A 12,610-nucleotide genomic window follows, 5' to 3' on the forward strand; every position below is an offset into this window, starting at 1 on the left:
TGATTTTTTTAGGCCAGAAAAGGAGGGAGTTTAATTTTTTTCAGGTTATCTATAAATATGTTTTTGTGCCATGGCAATAAAACTGGGAAATATCACAAGTATCTTAAAGGAAAATTTACTTTCATTAAGCAAGCACTCAAAATTACTAAGCTTGGTTTTAAAAATCAGAGTTAACTAATTTGTTGTCCTTGTTTTAAAATGGAAAGTGCTACATCTTAAGAAGCCCCTCGATGCCTGGCAAACTGGGACAGATTGGTCACCCGATAAGGGTATAAAATAATAAGTAACTTCACTGTTTACGTCAGGAAATTCTTATCAACTTGTCAGTTGAACTGCTCGCTCCTCTGGGCAAATAGCTCTTCTATCAGAAGAGATTGCTTCCCTGGGCAAAGAGGTCGCTTACACCTTATCAAAGGTTCACTTACCAAGACTTGCTTCAAGACTGAATCTCTTATGTTACTGAGTTTGCCCAATCTCAACCAGATTCCTGCACTGGAAAACATTCCTCCTACCACTTGAACCCAGACTACAAAAGGCTGTAATTATCTTGCCCTGAGCATCCCCTCCTTAGACAACTGACTCTGTCAAAGTGGCATTTTCCTTTAGAGAAGGAATGAAAACATCAACACACAGCCAGGCAGCCTTTGACACTGCACACAGAAAGACTGTGCTACAGAACTTGTAACCACCCTGTAAATAGTATCACAGTTACTTGCTCCTAAAATTTAATGGGATTCTTCCCTTGCACTACTTTTCACAGCTGTGTGCCTTGCAGAATCTACTGCTACCCTGGTTCATTCACACACGTCACATGGCTTAAGGCCGCCCTCTGTCCAGTTCCGGATGCCCTTCTTTGCTGCAATATCTCCTGATAGCTCACTCAACTAATACCTCCCTCACCAAATAGCAACTTATTTTGTTGACTACTAGAACTCTAAAGACGATGTGACATTAAATGCGTAAGTTGAAAACAGAAGAATTCTAGTTCTTTAATAACCAACAGCAGAAGATAATACTTTAAATTAAAAGGCATTTTATACCTCCTAAGTGCATTTTAAACTACTTTAAGTGTACTATACAGAGACACCTAGCAAAGAAATATTTAGGGCTCAGTAGTAAAGATTTAATTTAGTTGCATGTAGATAATTAGCTAAGCTCTTTAATATTTACAAATCAGACATAATTACATTTTCATGTATCTTGCAAAACCACAATAATGCACTGGAAATTAAATATTACATTATGATGATAAACTCTGCCTATGCAATTATTTTACTTGTTAATAATAAATGAAACAAAATTTCAGAGATGAGATTTATTACTGAGCTCCAATTCCAATGATTTGGAGAATGTGGTAAATATCTAGAAATGAAACAGGTCTAGAACACTCATTAGAAAGGTGTATATATATATATATAAGGTAAACCCATGTTCTTATGGTTATTTTAAAACTAGACCTTCTTTTCTTATCTATTGAGTAGTTCTAGTTTTTAAATAACTGTAAGAACATTTGGTCTACATTTATAATATCACTGTAACATTTACAAAAGCCAAAACAGATAACGGTTATAGTCAAATAAAAACATCATACTCAGTATAACATACTTTCTTTTTAAAAAAAGAAAAACTCCAATTACTTTGGGTTATTCTCTCATTTAATCTTTATTTTAGTAGTTGAATGGGAGTATCTTTTCAATTAAAATTCTGGACCAAAATTAGCTGAAATGGAAAATCGAAATATAAGACCCATCTGTGACTCTGTCAAAACTATTTGTTTTTAACTGCAGGCTTTACGATAATTTACAATTGTTTTTTTCTTTACAAATATAGGTTCTATGCCAGGTAGAAAATGAACACTGTCCTTGCAAACAGCAAAACAAACTAAACACTCACAACAGTTGTAAATGCACAATTCCCCTTAAAATGTTAAAAATACCATGTAAATTTAAGAGCATCGGTACTTTTTATTACACAGAACTTAATTCACAAAAGTGACTTCCATTCTCATGGCACTTTTACAAGAGGATTTAGTCAAGAAAAAATATTGAGCAGCTCTTTCTGTGGAAAAAGAATGCGATAATGGCTACAGTTTTGAAAGGACAACTTTCACTATAGTGGCCTGGCTGCAACCGTCATCCTTCTTCCTCAGTAGCATCTTCTAGAACAAGAAACAAGATACTGTTTGGTGCTAATCTTCACCTGAAGATTTCAGAGTCCCCAGTAAAGCTCCATCTGCAGTAACCAGCACTGTTAATCCCACTTAGATGTTTTCCTCCTCATATAACTGTGTCCCTCACTATCAATAGCTTCATAGAGGTCCTTCTTATTCTCCTGTGTCGCATGTAGATAACCGATATAAGCCACACAAAGTGAAAGGGTTATTAATCCGAAAGCCATTACAGGTTTGTTCTGTCAAAGGAAAAAAATTATAAGACCTCATTAAGACTCATCATTTGAGGAGACTCAAGTATCTCTTGCACTTTTCTCTTGACATGCCAAGGCTTTAGTACCACACCACATCCCTATGGTATTAATTTCATTTATAAAAATTTACCCAGTTCTTTATTCAATTAACTCAACTCCTGATAATTTAGAGACTACAGAAGACTCTTGCTTCTTCTCTCCACAGCTGGGACATCTCCAACCTTCACCTTTAGGAAGGTGAGGCTGGAAGAGGTGCAAGGGAAACGAGAGGCATGAAAACTGGTCCAGTGCTCAGAGTTTTCAGTGTTATCTGTGTGATGTTGGAAAAGTTGCTTAACTTCTCTGGGCCCAAGCTTCCCACTTGCAAACCTTAAATTAGTTAATTTTATTAGGAAGTGAGGAACGAAGTATACATGCTATTCTTCTCACCTGAGTTCATGGATAACTGGCAGAAACCCTTTCATGTCATATACCAGGTACAGCAAAATATACACGCTCTTCTCTGGGAACTTATTCTATTACCTCAAGAAATTTAGTGATTGGAAGAGAAATGCTATTACAATAACCTTGATTTGCTGCTGTAAAATCCAAGACCCTAAGAGGCAAAGTGATGCAGCTTTGAATTTTTTAAAAAAAGCTTTTTAAATTTGTATTTTCTGCTTCTGTCACCATACCTGTTGTACTACTATTATTTCAAATCTTAATCATCAAAAAAAATAAAGGTCAAACCTCAGAGCAGTTTAAATTTACAATTCTTTTAAAAATATTTCTTATTTTATTTATTCATGCATTCATTCATTCATGGCTGCGTTGGGTCTTTGTTGCTGCGCGCGGGCTTTCTCTAGTTGCGGCGAGGGCTACTCTTCGTTGCGATGTGTGGGCTTCTCACTGCGGTGGCTTCTCTTGTTGTGGAGCACGGGCTGCAGGCGCATGGGCTTCAGTACTTGTGGCACATGGGCTCAGCAGTTGTGGCTCGCGGGCTCTCAAGCGCAGGCTCAGTAGTTGTGGCACACAGGCTCAGTTGCTCCGCAGCATGTGGGATCTTCCCGGACCAGGGCTCGAACCCGTGTTCCCTGCCCTGGCAGGCGGATTCTTAACCACTGCACCACCAGGGAAGCCCTAAATTTACAATTCTTGAAATGTATTTGGCAATTAAAAGAATACATTAGGGACTTCCCTGGTGGCACAGTGGTTAAGAATCCACCTGCCAATACAGGGGACATGGGTTCGAGCCCTGGTCCGGGAAGATCCCACATGCTGCGGAGCAACTGAGCCCATGCGCCACAACTACTGAGCCTGCGCTCTAGAGCCCATGAGCTACAACTACTGAGCCTGTGCTCTAGAGCCTAGGAGCCACAACTACTGAGCCTGTGTGCCACAACTACTGAAGCCCGTGCACCTAGAGCCCGTGCTCCACAACAAGAGAAGCCACCGCAATGAGAAGCACAGGCACGGCAACGAAGAGTAGCCCACGAACCGCAACGAAGAGTAGCCCCCGCTCCCTGCAACTAGAGAAAGTCCACGTGCAGCAACGAAGACCCAACGCAGCCAATAAATAGGTAAATAAATAAATAAATATATAAAAGAATACATTAGTTCAACATTTTTAAAACATTCTACTTTGATTTAATGATTTGATTGTTAAATTGACCTATTTAACTTTCAAACAGCTTATACTGGCAACTATGTTATTAAAATTCTAATTACATTCAATACATTTAAGTACATTGTATGATTTGAGTTTTAAAAAAGTAAAATTTATCATATCAAATATATTCAATAACTTGCTACAAAAATATGAATGATTAGCTAACTCCCTAACAGTGTACAAATGCATGTTTTGAAATTTTTCAAGATATGTTTGCACTATCCCCCTAGGTTAAAATATTAATAAAGCCTGGAATTGTAGACTATAAGAATGATCAGATTTTCAGTCTGTTTTCTTTGTTTCAATGGAAGATCTTATTTACTTAATAATACTTGATCAAACAATAAAAATTTCCTTAAAATTAATGCAGATATTAAAAGAAAATTTTAAACGGGAATTTGAAAAGTCAATCCATTAAAATCCAACCATTTTCCATTAAAATTCTCCAAATGTGCTCAAAATAATTAGTTTTATATGTGTTTTAAGTGAAACAGCATTTAAGATCTCCCTTCCACCTGCTTTTTATTCACAGAGAGGTCTTCCAAGATAAAATCAAATAATAAGACCTTTCTATTTCTGACAGCCTAGTTAAATTGAACATAAAGTCTTATCCTGGGAACTTCCCTGGTGGTCTAGTGGCTGGGACTCCGCACTCCCAGTGCAGGGGGCCTGGTTCGATCCCTGGTTGGGGAGCTGAATCCCACATGCAGCAACTAAAGGTCCCACATGCTGCAACTGGGACCCAGCGCAGCCAGATAAATAAATAAATATTAAAAAAAAAAAGTCTTATCATGGATGTATTTCTTACAGGTTTAATGAAGAGCTCTGGATTCACAGCTCGAAATAAGGTTGTGGTGCGGACCCCTCTGAGCCCTGGGTTTCCCAGGTCTTTTTCCTTGGGTGGCTCCTTTTTAAAGGCTGGAGGCTCAGGTGCTGAAGACATCTTGACTAATGATGATTTAGTACCTAAAAATAAAATGAGAGACTTTTTTTCCCTTCCAGATTATGTTCTTTTGATAATGCTCTTTAAGAAATGGATTCCGTATTCATTCTTTTTTGAATTCCAGTCCACTTTTCCACCAAAAGTGATGGTCAATTATTTTCTTCCTTTGTATAACACATACTTTGTAAATGGAACTTCAGGTTTTGCTTGGCAAAATGGCTATTTTATTTTTCATCTCTTAGACCAAACTAGTGAGGTATGCAAAAATTGTCTTCCTACTTTTCCAGGAGGCTAGATCATTTGTTGATCTGAGTCACACTGTATCTTGTTACATGAAGGGGGTGCTAAGGGTGGAAGTGGCCTGTGGGTTATCCACACCTTCTTAATTTCCTTCCATTTTCACTCTTCCTCACCTTCCAATAGCCCTTCAGGACAGGAGCATTCCATTGCTCCACTGCTCCCACCCCCTCTGCCTTCCTCCACCGGCCACCCCAGCACTAGCACCAGACAGAAGGGTGAGCAGCTGTCAGTCCTCACTCCCTCTCTGCCTATCAGCCACTCTCTGGAAACAACCACTATGCTACCTCCTTAATCTGAATACCCTTTTTTCTCTTAATTACTCAGAATTTATCCTATTAGATCCGAGTATGTCTTTTGGCTTCTGGTTCTCCCAGCTGGAATGTCATCATTTTGTGAATATTTTTCTCTTCTAGATACTATTAGGCAAAAGCTTATTCCTACCATTCCTGCCAAGGAATGCTTGGGGGCGGGGGCAGAGTCGCAAGGGAGAAGGTAGGGAAAGACACCTTCCAAAGAAAGGCTGAACTTGATGACAATAAAATTCTTCAGGGGAAATGTTGAACCCTCTCATATAGTAAATGTTATGAAATGAGAGTCAAACACTCACATTTAAACACTCATTGGGGCTTTGTTTATTCAAGTATTCTTTAAGTCTTCCATTTTATGGTCTTTATAAAAGAAATATTTTTGCAACTTTATTACTTATGGAGAAAGTTAGTTCAGTTTTTTCAAAACATACCGATTATTCAATGGGAAAGCTCAACACATGGGTGATCCAAACACAGGAGTGTGCTATAGGCACAGCAGGTGGCCATTAGCAAGAGGATCTTGGTTTCTACCCCTTCCATCCCTTTGCTAACCATTCTCAGCCATTCATTAAATAAACCTCCCATACTTTGGGCATGTGTATTGGTTTCATAATCACTGGGGAGCAAATAAACATTTCTGCAGTCCTGGGGGTGAGCTGACTTGCCAATGACAAGTGGTCTCATTTCTTCCGACCATGATGCATTACAGCAGAATAGAGCAATCATCAACCTCTGTTTACCTCTTCTGCGAAGTCTACCTTGGACACGAAGTATATGAGGTAACAACTCGTAAAAGACTGATTTCATCAGCATTTAAAACGTCATTCAAGCTGTAACAAGCAATTTTTTTAAAATTTCAACTGCATTCAAGTTTACTAGTTTTCTCTACTGAACAGTGTTTTTTTCACTACAGACAACTTCTGAATCATTCCATAACATGCCTGAAATTTTTTCAGCCAGCACACACTTGCTTGAAACTCATCATGCCCAAGGTTGGCAAAAAAATCCAACATTTTCTGCAGAACCAGGGGTCCACTCATATGCCCGACTCTTAAGTGAACTTCTTGAAACTCTCAAGTGAAGAAAAACGTGCAAGCTACAAGTTGCAAGTTAAGTTTTATTTGGGGACCTTACTGAGGACTATAACCTGGAAGACAGCCTCTCAAGCCTCTCAGATATATTAATATTTATATATATACACATGCAAGATTCTTTGGTCTCCTCTTTCCTAAGCCGAACCTACATTTGCTTTGTGACGAATCGAGCAAATAAGCAATCAAGGTAGTAATTTATTATACTGCAACCTCTAGACATCCACATTCTGTTTATGTTAAACTCTTTGCCAGAAATGACAATTAAAGAACACCTGGGCTAGAAACCACTGCAAATGTTTATTGAAAAGGCCTTTTACAATTTAAATTACCTACTACACTATATTTAAAAAGATTTAATATGCCACAATTTTCATTGTGATACTTTGGGGAATGTATGAAAATAATATTTTCCATTATATATCATTCTTTTACTAGGCCTGGAATAAGACAGCTCAGTTCTATAGCTGCTTCTCCTTTAATGAGCCACAGTCACTGAAGATGTTACAATAGTTCTCCCCAAACTGCATAACTTGTTTATGCCACTGATCAAACTAATAAAGAATTTTAACAACCTTCTGTACTTTAAGTAAAAAGAAACAGATTACTGAGGCCAAAAAGGGCCTTAGTAGGTAAGAATTTGTGATATATAAGAACAGAACAAAGCAGAACATTTTTTTCATGTAAGAGAAGGTTCTTCTGTATCTCCTCACATGCCCAGCACACAGAGCTGTAGGAATATGCCTGGGGCAGAAATTCAAGATGTGGTGGTTGAATAAATAAAGTATGTAAGATGCAAAACCTTAGCTGTTTCTTCACAGATGTGTTAATTGTCAGTGCTTTTGGGGAAAACAAGTCTCTATTTCAAAAGCAAACTTTTAATCTAGTAGTAAAAGCTGATTAGCTACTTTCAAGTGCAGAGCTAATATAATTCCATTTTAAAAAGCTGCTGCACCGTAAGTTCAAAGCACAGCAACAACCTATTCCAACATTACCACCTGAATCAGCAGTACCTAAGACAACAGTTAACATCTAGCACGTGTCCATAAGAACTTCCTAAGTCTCTCCGTCACTTTCTCCCACTTCTTCCCTTACTCTTCTTTTCCCACTGCAGGTAACTAGCACTTTCTTATTTGTACATGATACTGACGAATCTCTAGATACACTTGCTTTCAAGGTATGTTTATTTGTAAGCTAGGAACCTCATTTATTGCATTAAAAGAGGAATCTCCGGACTTCCCTGGTGGTCCAGCAGTTAAGACTCCGCGCTTCCAATGCAAGGGGCCTGGGTTCGATAACTGGTCAGGGAACTAGATTCCACATGCCACAAGCAAGACCCAGCAGCCAAATAAATAAATATTACACACACGCACGCACACGCAAACACACACACACGCACACACTAGCAAGGATGATGGGAACCTGGCACTGAACTGCTCCCGGCTAAGTAATTTGGTGATTAGTTTCTGTGTGGGCCCACCTGTAAAACGCTCAATAAATCAGGTAACCCAGGGCCACCACCTGGCTCTGCAATCTGTCCAGGTGCCCCCATTCTTATTTCTTCTTCATTTTTCCATCACCCATTTGTTGTTCCCTTAACAACTCATGAAAAGAAACTGTTGTATATAATTTTTTTTAAATAGAAGAGAGGAGAATTTTTCATACCTGCCTGTAAAAAAAGCTCTAAACTAAACTGTATTTACTTCATATGTCCCTCCTGGAGAAAAGACAGTCTCTTCAATAAGTAGTGCTGGGAAAACTGGACAGCTACATGTAAAAGAATGAAATCAGAACATTCTCTAACAACATACACAAAAATAAATTCAAAATGGATTAAAGACCTAAATGTAAGGCTGGATACTATAAAACTCTTAGAGGAAAACACAGGCAAAACACTCTTTGACATAAATCACAGCAATATCTTTTGGAATCCAAAAGGATCAACCTCCTAGAGTAATGAAAATAAAAACAAAAATAAACAAATGCGACCTAATTAAACTTAGCTTTTGCACAGCAAAGGAAACCATAAACAAAATGAAAAGACAACCTACAGAATGGGAGAAAATATTTGCAAACGATGCAATTGACAAGAGATTAATCTCCAAAATATACAAGCAGCCCATGCAGCTCAATGTCAAAAAGACAAACAACCCAATCCAAAAATGGGTGGAAGACCTAAATAGACATTTCTCCAAAAAAGACATACACATGGCCCATAGGCACATGAAAAGATGTTCAACATAGCTAATCATCAGAGAAATGCAAATCAAAGCTACAATGAGGTAACAGCTCACGCTTGTCAGAATGGCCATCATGAAAAAGTCTACAAACAATAAATACTGGAGAGGGTGTGGAGAAAAGGGAACCTTCCTACACTGCTGGTGGGAATGTAAATTGGTACAGCCACTATGGAGAACGGTATGGAGTTTCCTTAAAAAACTAAAAATAGGGGCTTCCCTGGTGAAACAGTTGTTGAGAGTCCGCCTGCCGATGCAGGGGAGATGGGTTCGTGCCCTGGTCTGGGAAGATCCCACATGCTGCGGAGCGGCTGGGCCCACGAGCCAGGGCCGCTGAGCCTGCGCGTCCGGAGCCTGTGCTCCGCAACAGGAGAGGCCACAGCAGTGAGAGGCCCGTGTACCGCAAAAAAAAAAAAAAAATCTTAAAAATAGAGCTACCATATGATCCAGCAATCCCATTCCTGGGCATATATCTGGAGAAAACAATAATTTGAAAAGATACATGCACCCCAATGTTCATTGCAGCACTATTTACAATAGCCAAGACACGGAAGCAACCTAAATGTCCATCGACAGGTGAATGGATAAAGAAGATGTGGTATATATACACAATGGAATATTACTCAGCCACAAAAAAGAATGAAATAATGCCAATTGCAGTAACATGGATGGACCTAGAGCTTATCATACTAAGCGAAGTAAGTCAGAAAGAGAAAGACAAATACCATATGATATCACTTATATGTGGAATCTAAAAAAAATGATACAAATCAACTTATTTACAAAATAGAAACAGACTCACAGACATAGAAAACGAACTTAGGGTTACCAAAGGGAAAAGGTGGGAGTGTGGATAAATTAGGAGTTTGGGATTAAGATACACACAATACTATATATAAAATAGATAATCAACCAGGACCTACTATATAGCACAGGGAACTCTACTCAATATTCTGTAATAACCTATAAGGGAAAAGAATCTGAAAAAGAATGGATATATGTATTTGTATAACCAAATGACTTTGCTGTACACCTGAAACTAACACAACATTGTAAATCAACTATACTCCAATATAAAATAAAAATTTTTTTAAAAAGATCTAAACTAAGCTGTGTTTACTTCATATGTCCCTCCTGGTAAAAAGTTCTTTACCTTTTTCTTCTGCCCACCCTCTGTTGAAGGCAATATGTGATACGAAAAGGAAGCAGCAGAGGTAAAGGACTGACTCTTTGCACCAATGCCACAAGGGTCATTCACACCCTAAAGTGTGAGTGAGAATGGTGCTCCCCTGGAATGAATAATGCACACTGTGCAAAGCTATACAAAGATGTTCCTAAGCCAACACAGGAACAGTCATTTTTGAATGATTTTCTCTCCTTTAGTAAAATTCTTACTCTGCAGGATGATCCAGAATATATTTGGCAACTGACATTAAACAATTCAGTGAAATAAAATTGGCATGACATGAAAATTAGACCAAGATATAAAGAATCTGAGTTACTTTGGGGGAAAACCTTTATCTTCAGATATTCATTTTTGAAATAAGTATCTCAGTAGAAGATAAATTTAGAAAATTATCAGAATCATAGAACATTAGTGAAAGGCATGTCAGCAATAATCAAAGCCAATGGACAAAATACTTTAATGAGATATAAATGTACTTGTTATTTTAGTTCCACATACCACACTATTTTAATATTTAAGAAAATCACTTGAAGTCTGGGGCAGGACACCTTAAAAATAATTTGAGGGGCTTCCCTGGTGGCGCAGTGGTTGAGGGTCCGCCTGCCGATGCAGGGGACACGGGTTCGTGCCCCGGTCCGGGAGGATCCCACATGCCGCGGAGCGGCTGGGCCCGTGAGCCATGGCCGCTGAGCCTGCACGTCCGGAGCCTGTGCTCCGCAACGGGAGAGGCCGCAGCAGTGAGAGGCCCACGTAGAGGGGGGAAAAAAAAAAAATTGAATTAGAATAAGCAAGTTTGGGACAGAATCAGAGGACTTCTGTCTTGAGGGAGTGTAGAATAGCCTCAAATTCCAACTTTGCTACAGATTAGGTGTATGTTTTTGAGTGACAACCTCTCTAAGCCTCAGTCTGCACCTTTATAAAAGGGATAATATTATCTAATGCAAAGAATTACTATGTGGATTAAATGAGGTAACATTTTTTATAGGACAAAACAGATGTTCAATAACGTAGCTACTGTCATCTTCACCATCGAATCCAGTCCCCTTTTTTTAAACAAAGAAATCTAAACCCACAGAGATTGCCTTTGCCCAAGGGAGAGGGAGATAATCCGGTCTCTCAATTTCCAGCCCACCCCTAGTCCACCACTTCACCCCACCTTACTCCTAAATTGATGAGACTCTGCATTTGTAAGTTATTTATTACAAGATTTAAGAAACATAAAATTATAATCACTTAAATTTTAAAGATGAATTCTGTATTTGCTGTTTTTAAGGTAAAAAACGCTATTAAAAAATCTCTTTCCATCTCTTGAAATTTACTGTACCTAGAAAAAGGAGAAAGATGTTGACAACGGTTGTTGCCTACAATCTGAGGGGTGTAAAGTACTACCTGGGTCCGCTGCCCTCCCCATAGTGTGGTACCTACACTACATCTGGCCCTACTCAAAGACTGATACCTTTGAAGCCTCCAGAAAAAAACAAAACAAAACAACTGCATTCAGTTAAGTTCCAGACATTGTCTTGCTGAGGGAACACACGACTTAACAGTTAAAAAGGAAAGAGGCACCTCATGTGAAAACAGTTACAAAACCACTTTCCCCTAATTAGGAAGTTTGGTGAGCTGGGATACCAAGAAACTGTCCAGGAAATGGCAGGGTTCCGGCGGTGGAAGTGTCCACGGATGGGGCGGGACACGCAGAGATCTCCAAGACCCGGCTCAGGGCGCCCACCGAGTGGCGAGGATTCGGGGGCCTTGAGAGAACGCCGCCGAGTCCACGCACCTGGGAGCGAGGCCCGCATGGCGGCCGGGCCCTCCAAGGCCAGAGTCGAGTGCGCTGTAGCGCGGCCGCCCTGTCCCCACCCGCCGGCCCTCCGCCCAGCCACCCCAGCCCCGCCGCTGCTCACCTGCCGCGGGGTCACCTCCGCTCCGCGCCCGCTGCGCTCCGCCTCTCCTGCTGTGCCTCGTCTCTCCCTGTAGGAGAGAGCGGCCCAGCGCGCTCGGCAAGCTCGGCGCCGCAGCGGCCCCTACAGCCCGGAGGCTGAGGCGCAGGGGCGCGGGAACGGAGGGGTACCAGTCTAGCGCCTCTCCTCCACCTCCCAAGCCCTACAGCCCGCCCGCGGGATGGAGTTTGCAAAGGGCGTTTTTGGTTTCTTCCTTTTTTACCTTAAGTTTTCAGCCTACTGGGTTCAAATAACTTTCCAGTTTCGCGTGTGTGTTTTGTAAAAATAAAAGGAGACATCACCTAGAATTACATAAATTTATTAACGGAAGGGGAAAGCTTTCTGATTTGGGAAAGAAGGCTCGGATCTGGTCTCCTCCTAGCCCCATTTCAGGGACACAGTCATTTAAATGTACGGTTAATCCTCTGACATTCTGTTAGTTCCCTGAGATTCTAAGATGCAAGATACATGTGGCTATGGTTGTGATAAGAATAGATATGGATGCCGGTGTGCACGTACTTTGCTGATTTGAA

At 40.1% G+C, this 12,610-nt stretch overlaps 1 protein-coding gene across 1 annotated transcript; it reads right to left on the reverse strand.

Annotated features, from left to right (window-relative positions):
• Positions 1 to 1,948: 1,948 nt before the first annotated feature.
• On the reverse strand, positions 1,949 to 12,093 carry SMIM8 (small integral membrane protein 8). Its single transcript, XM_065889121.1, has 3 exons — positions 12,042 to 12,093; positions 4,881 to 5,038; positions 1,949 to 2,409 (listed from the first exon to the last, which is right to left on the reverse strand). The coding sequence occupies exons 2-3, from the start codon at positions 5,013 to 5,015 to the stop codon at positions 2,251 to 2,253; spliced, it is 294 nt and encodes a 97-aa protein (XP_065745193.1). The 5' UTR covers positions 5,016 to 5,038; positions 12,042 to 12,093; the 3' UTR covers positions 1,949 to 2,250.
• Positions 12,094 to 12,610: the final 517 nt, after the last annotated feature.

This window comes from Phocoena phocoena, chromosome 12, assembly GCF_963924675.1.
Source record: "Phocoena phocoena chromosome 12, mPhoPho1.1, whole genome shotgun sequence".
Lineage (NCBI taxonomy): Eukaryota > Metazoa > Chordata > Mammalia > Artiodactyla > Phocoenidae > Phocoena > Phocoena phocoena.

Coding starts and splice junctions, on each gene's coding strand:
- SMIM8 (XM_065889121.1), bottom strand. CDS start 5,015: ATGTCTTCAGCACCTGAGCCTCCAGCCTTTAAAAAGGAGCCACCCAAG. Junction 2,410..4,880: donor CAGAGCTCTTCATTAAACCT/GTAAGAAATACA, acceptor TTCCTTTGACAG/AACAAACCTGTAATGGCTTT.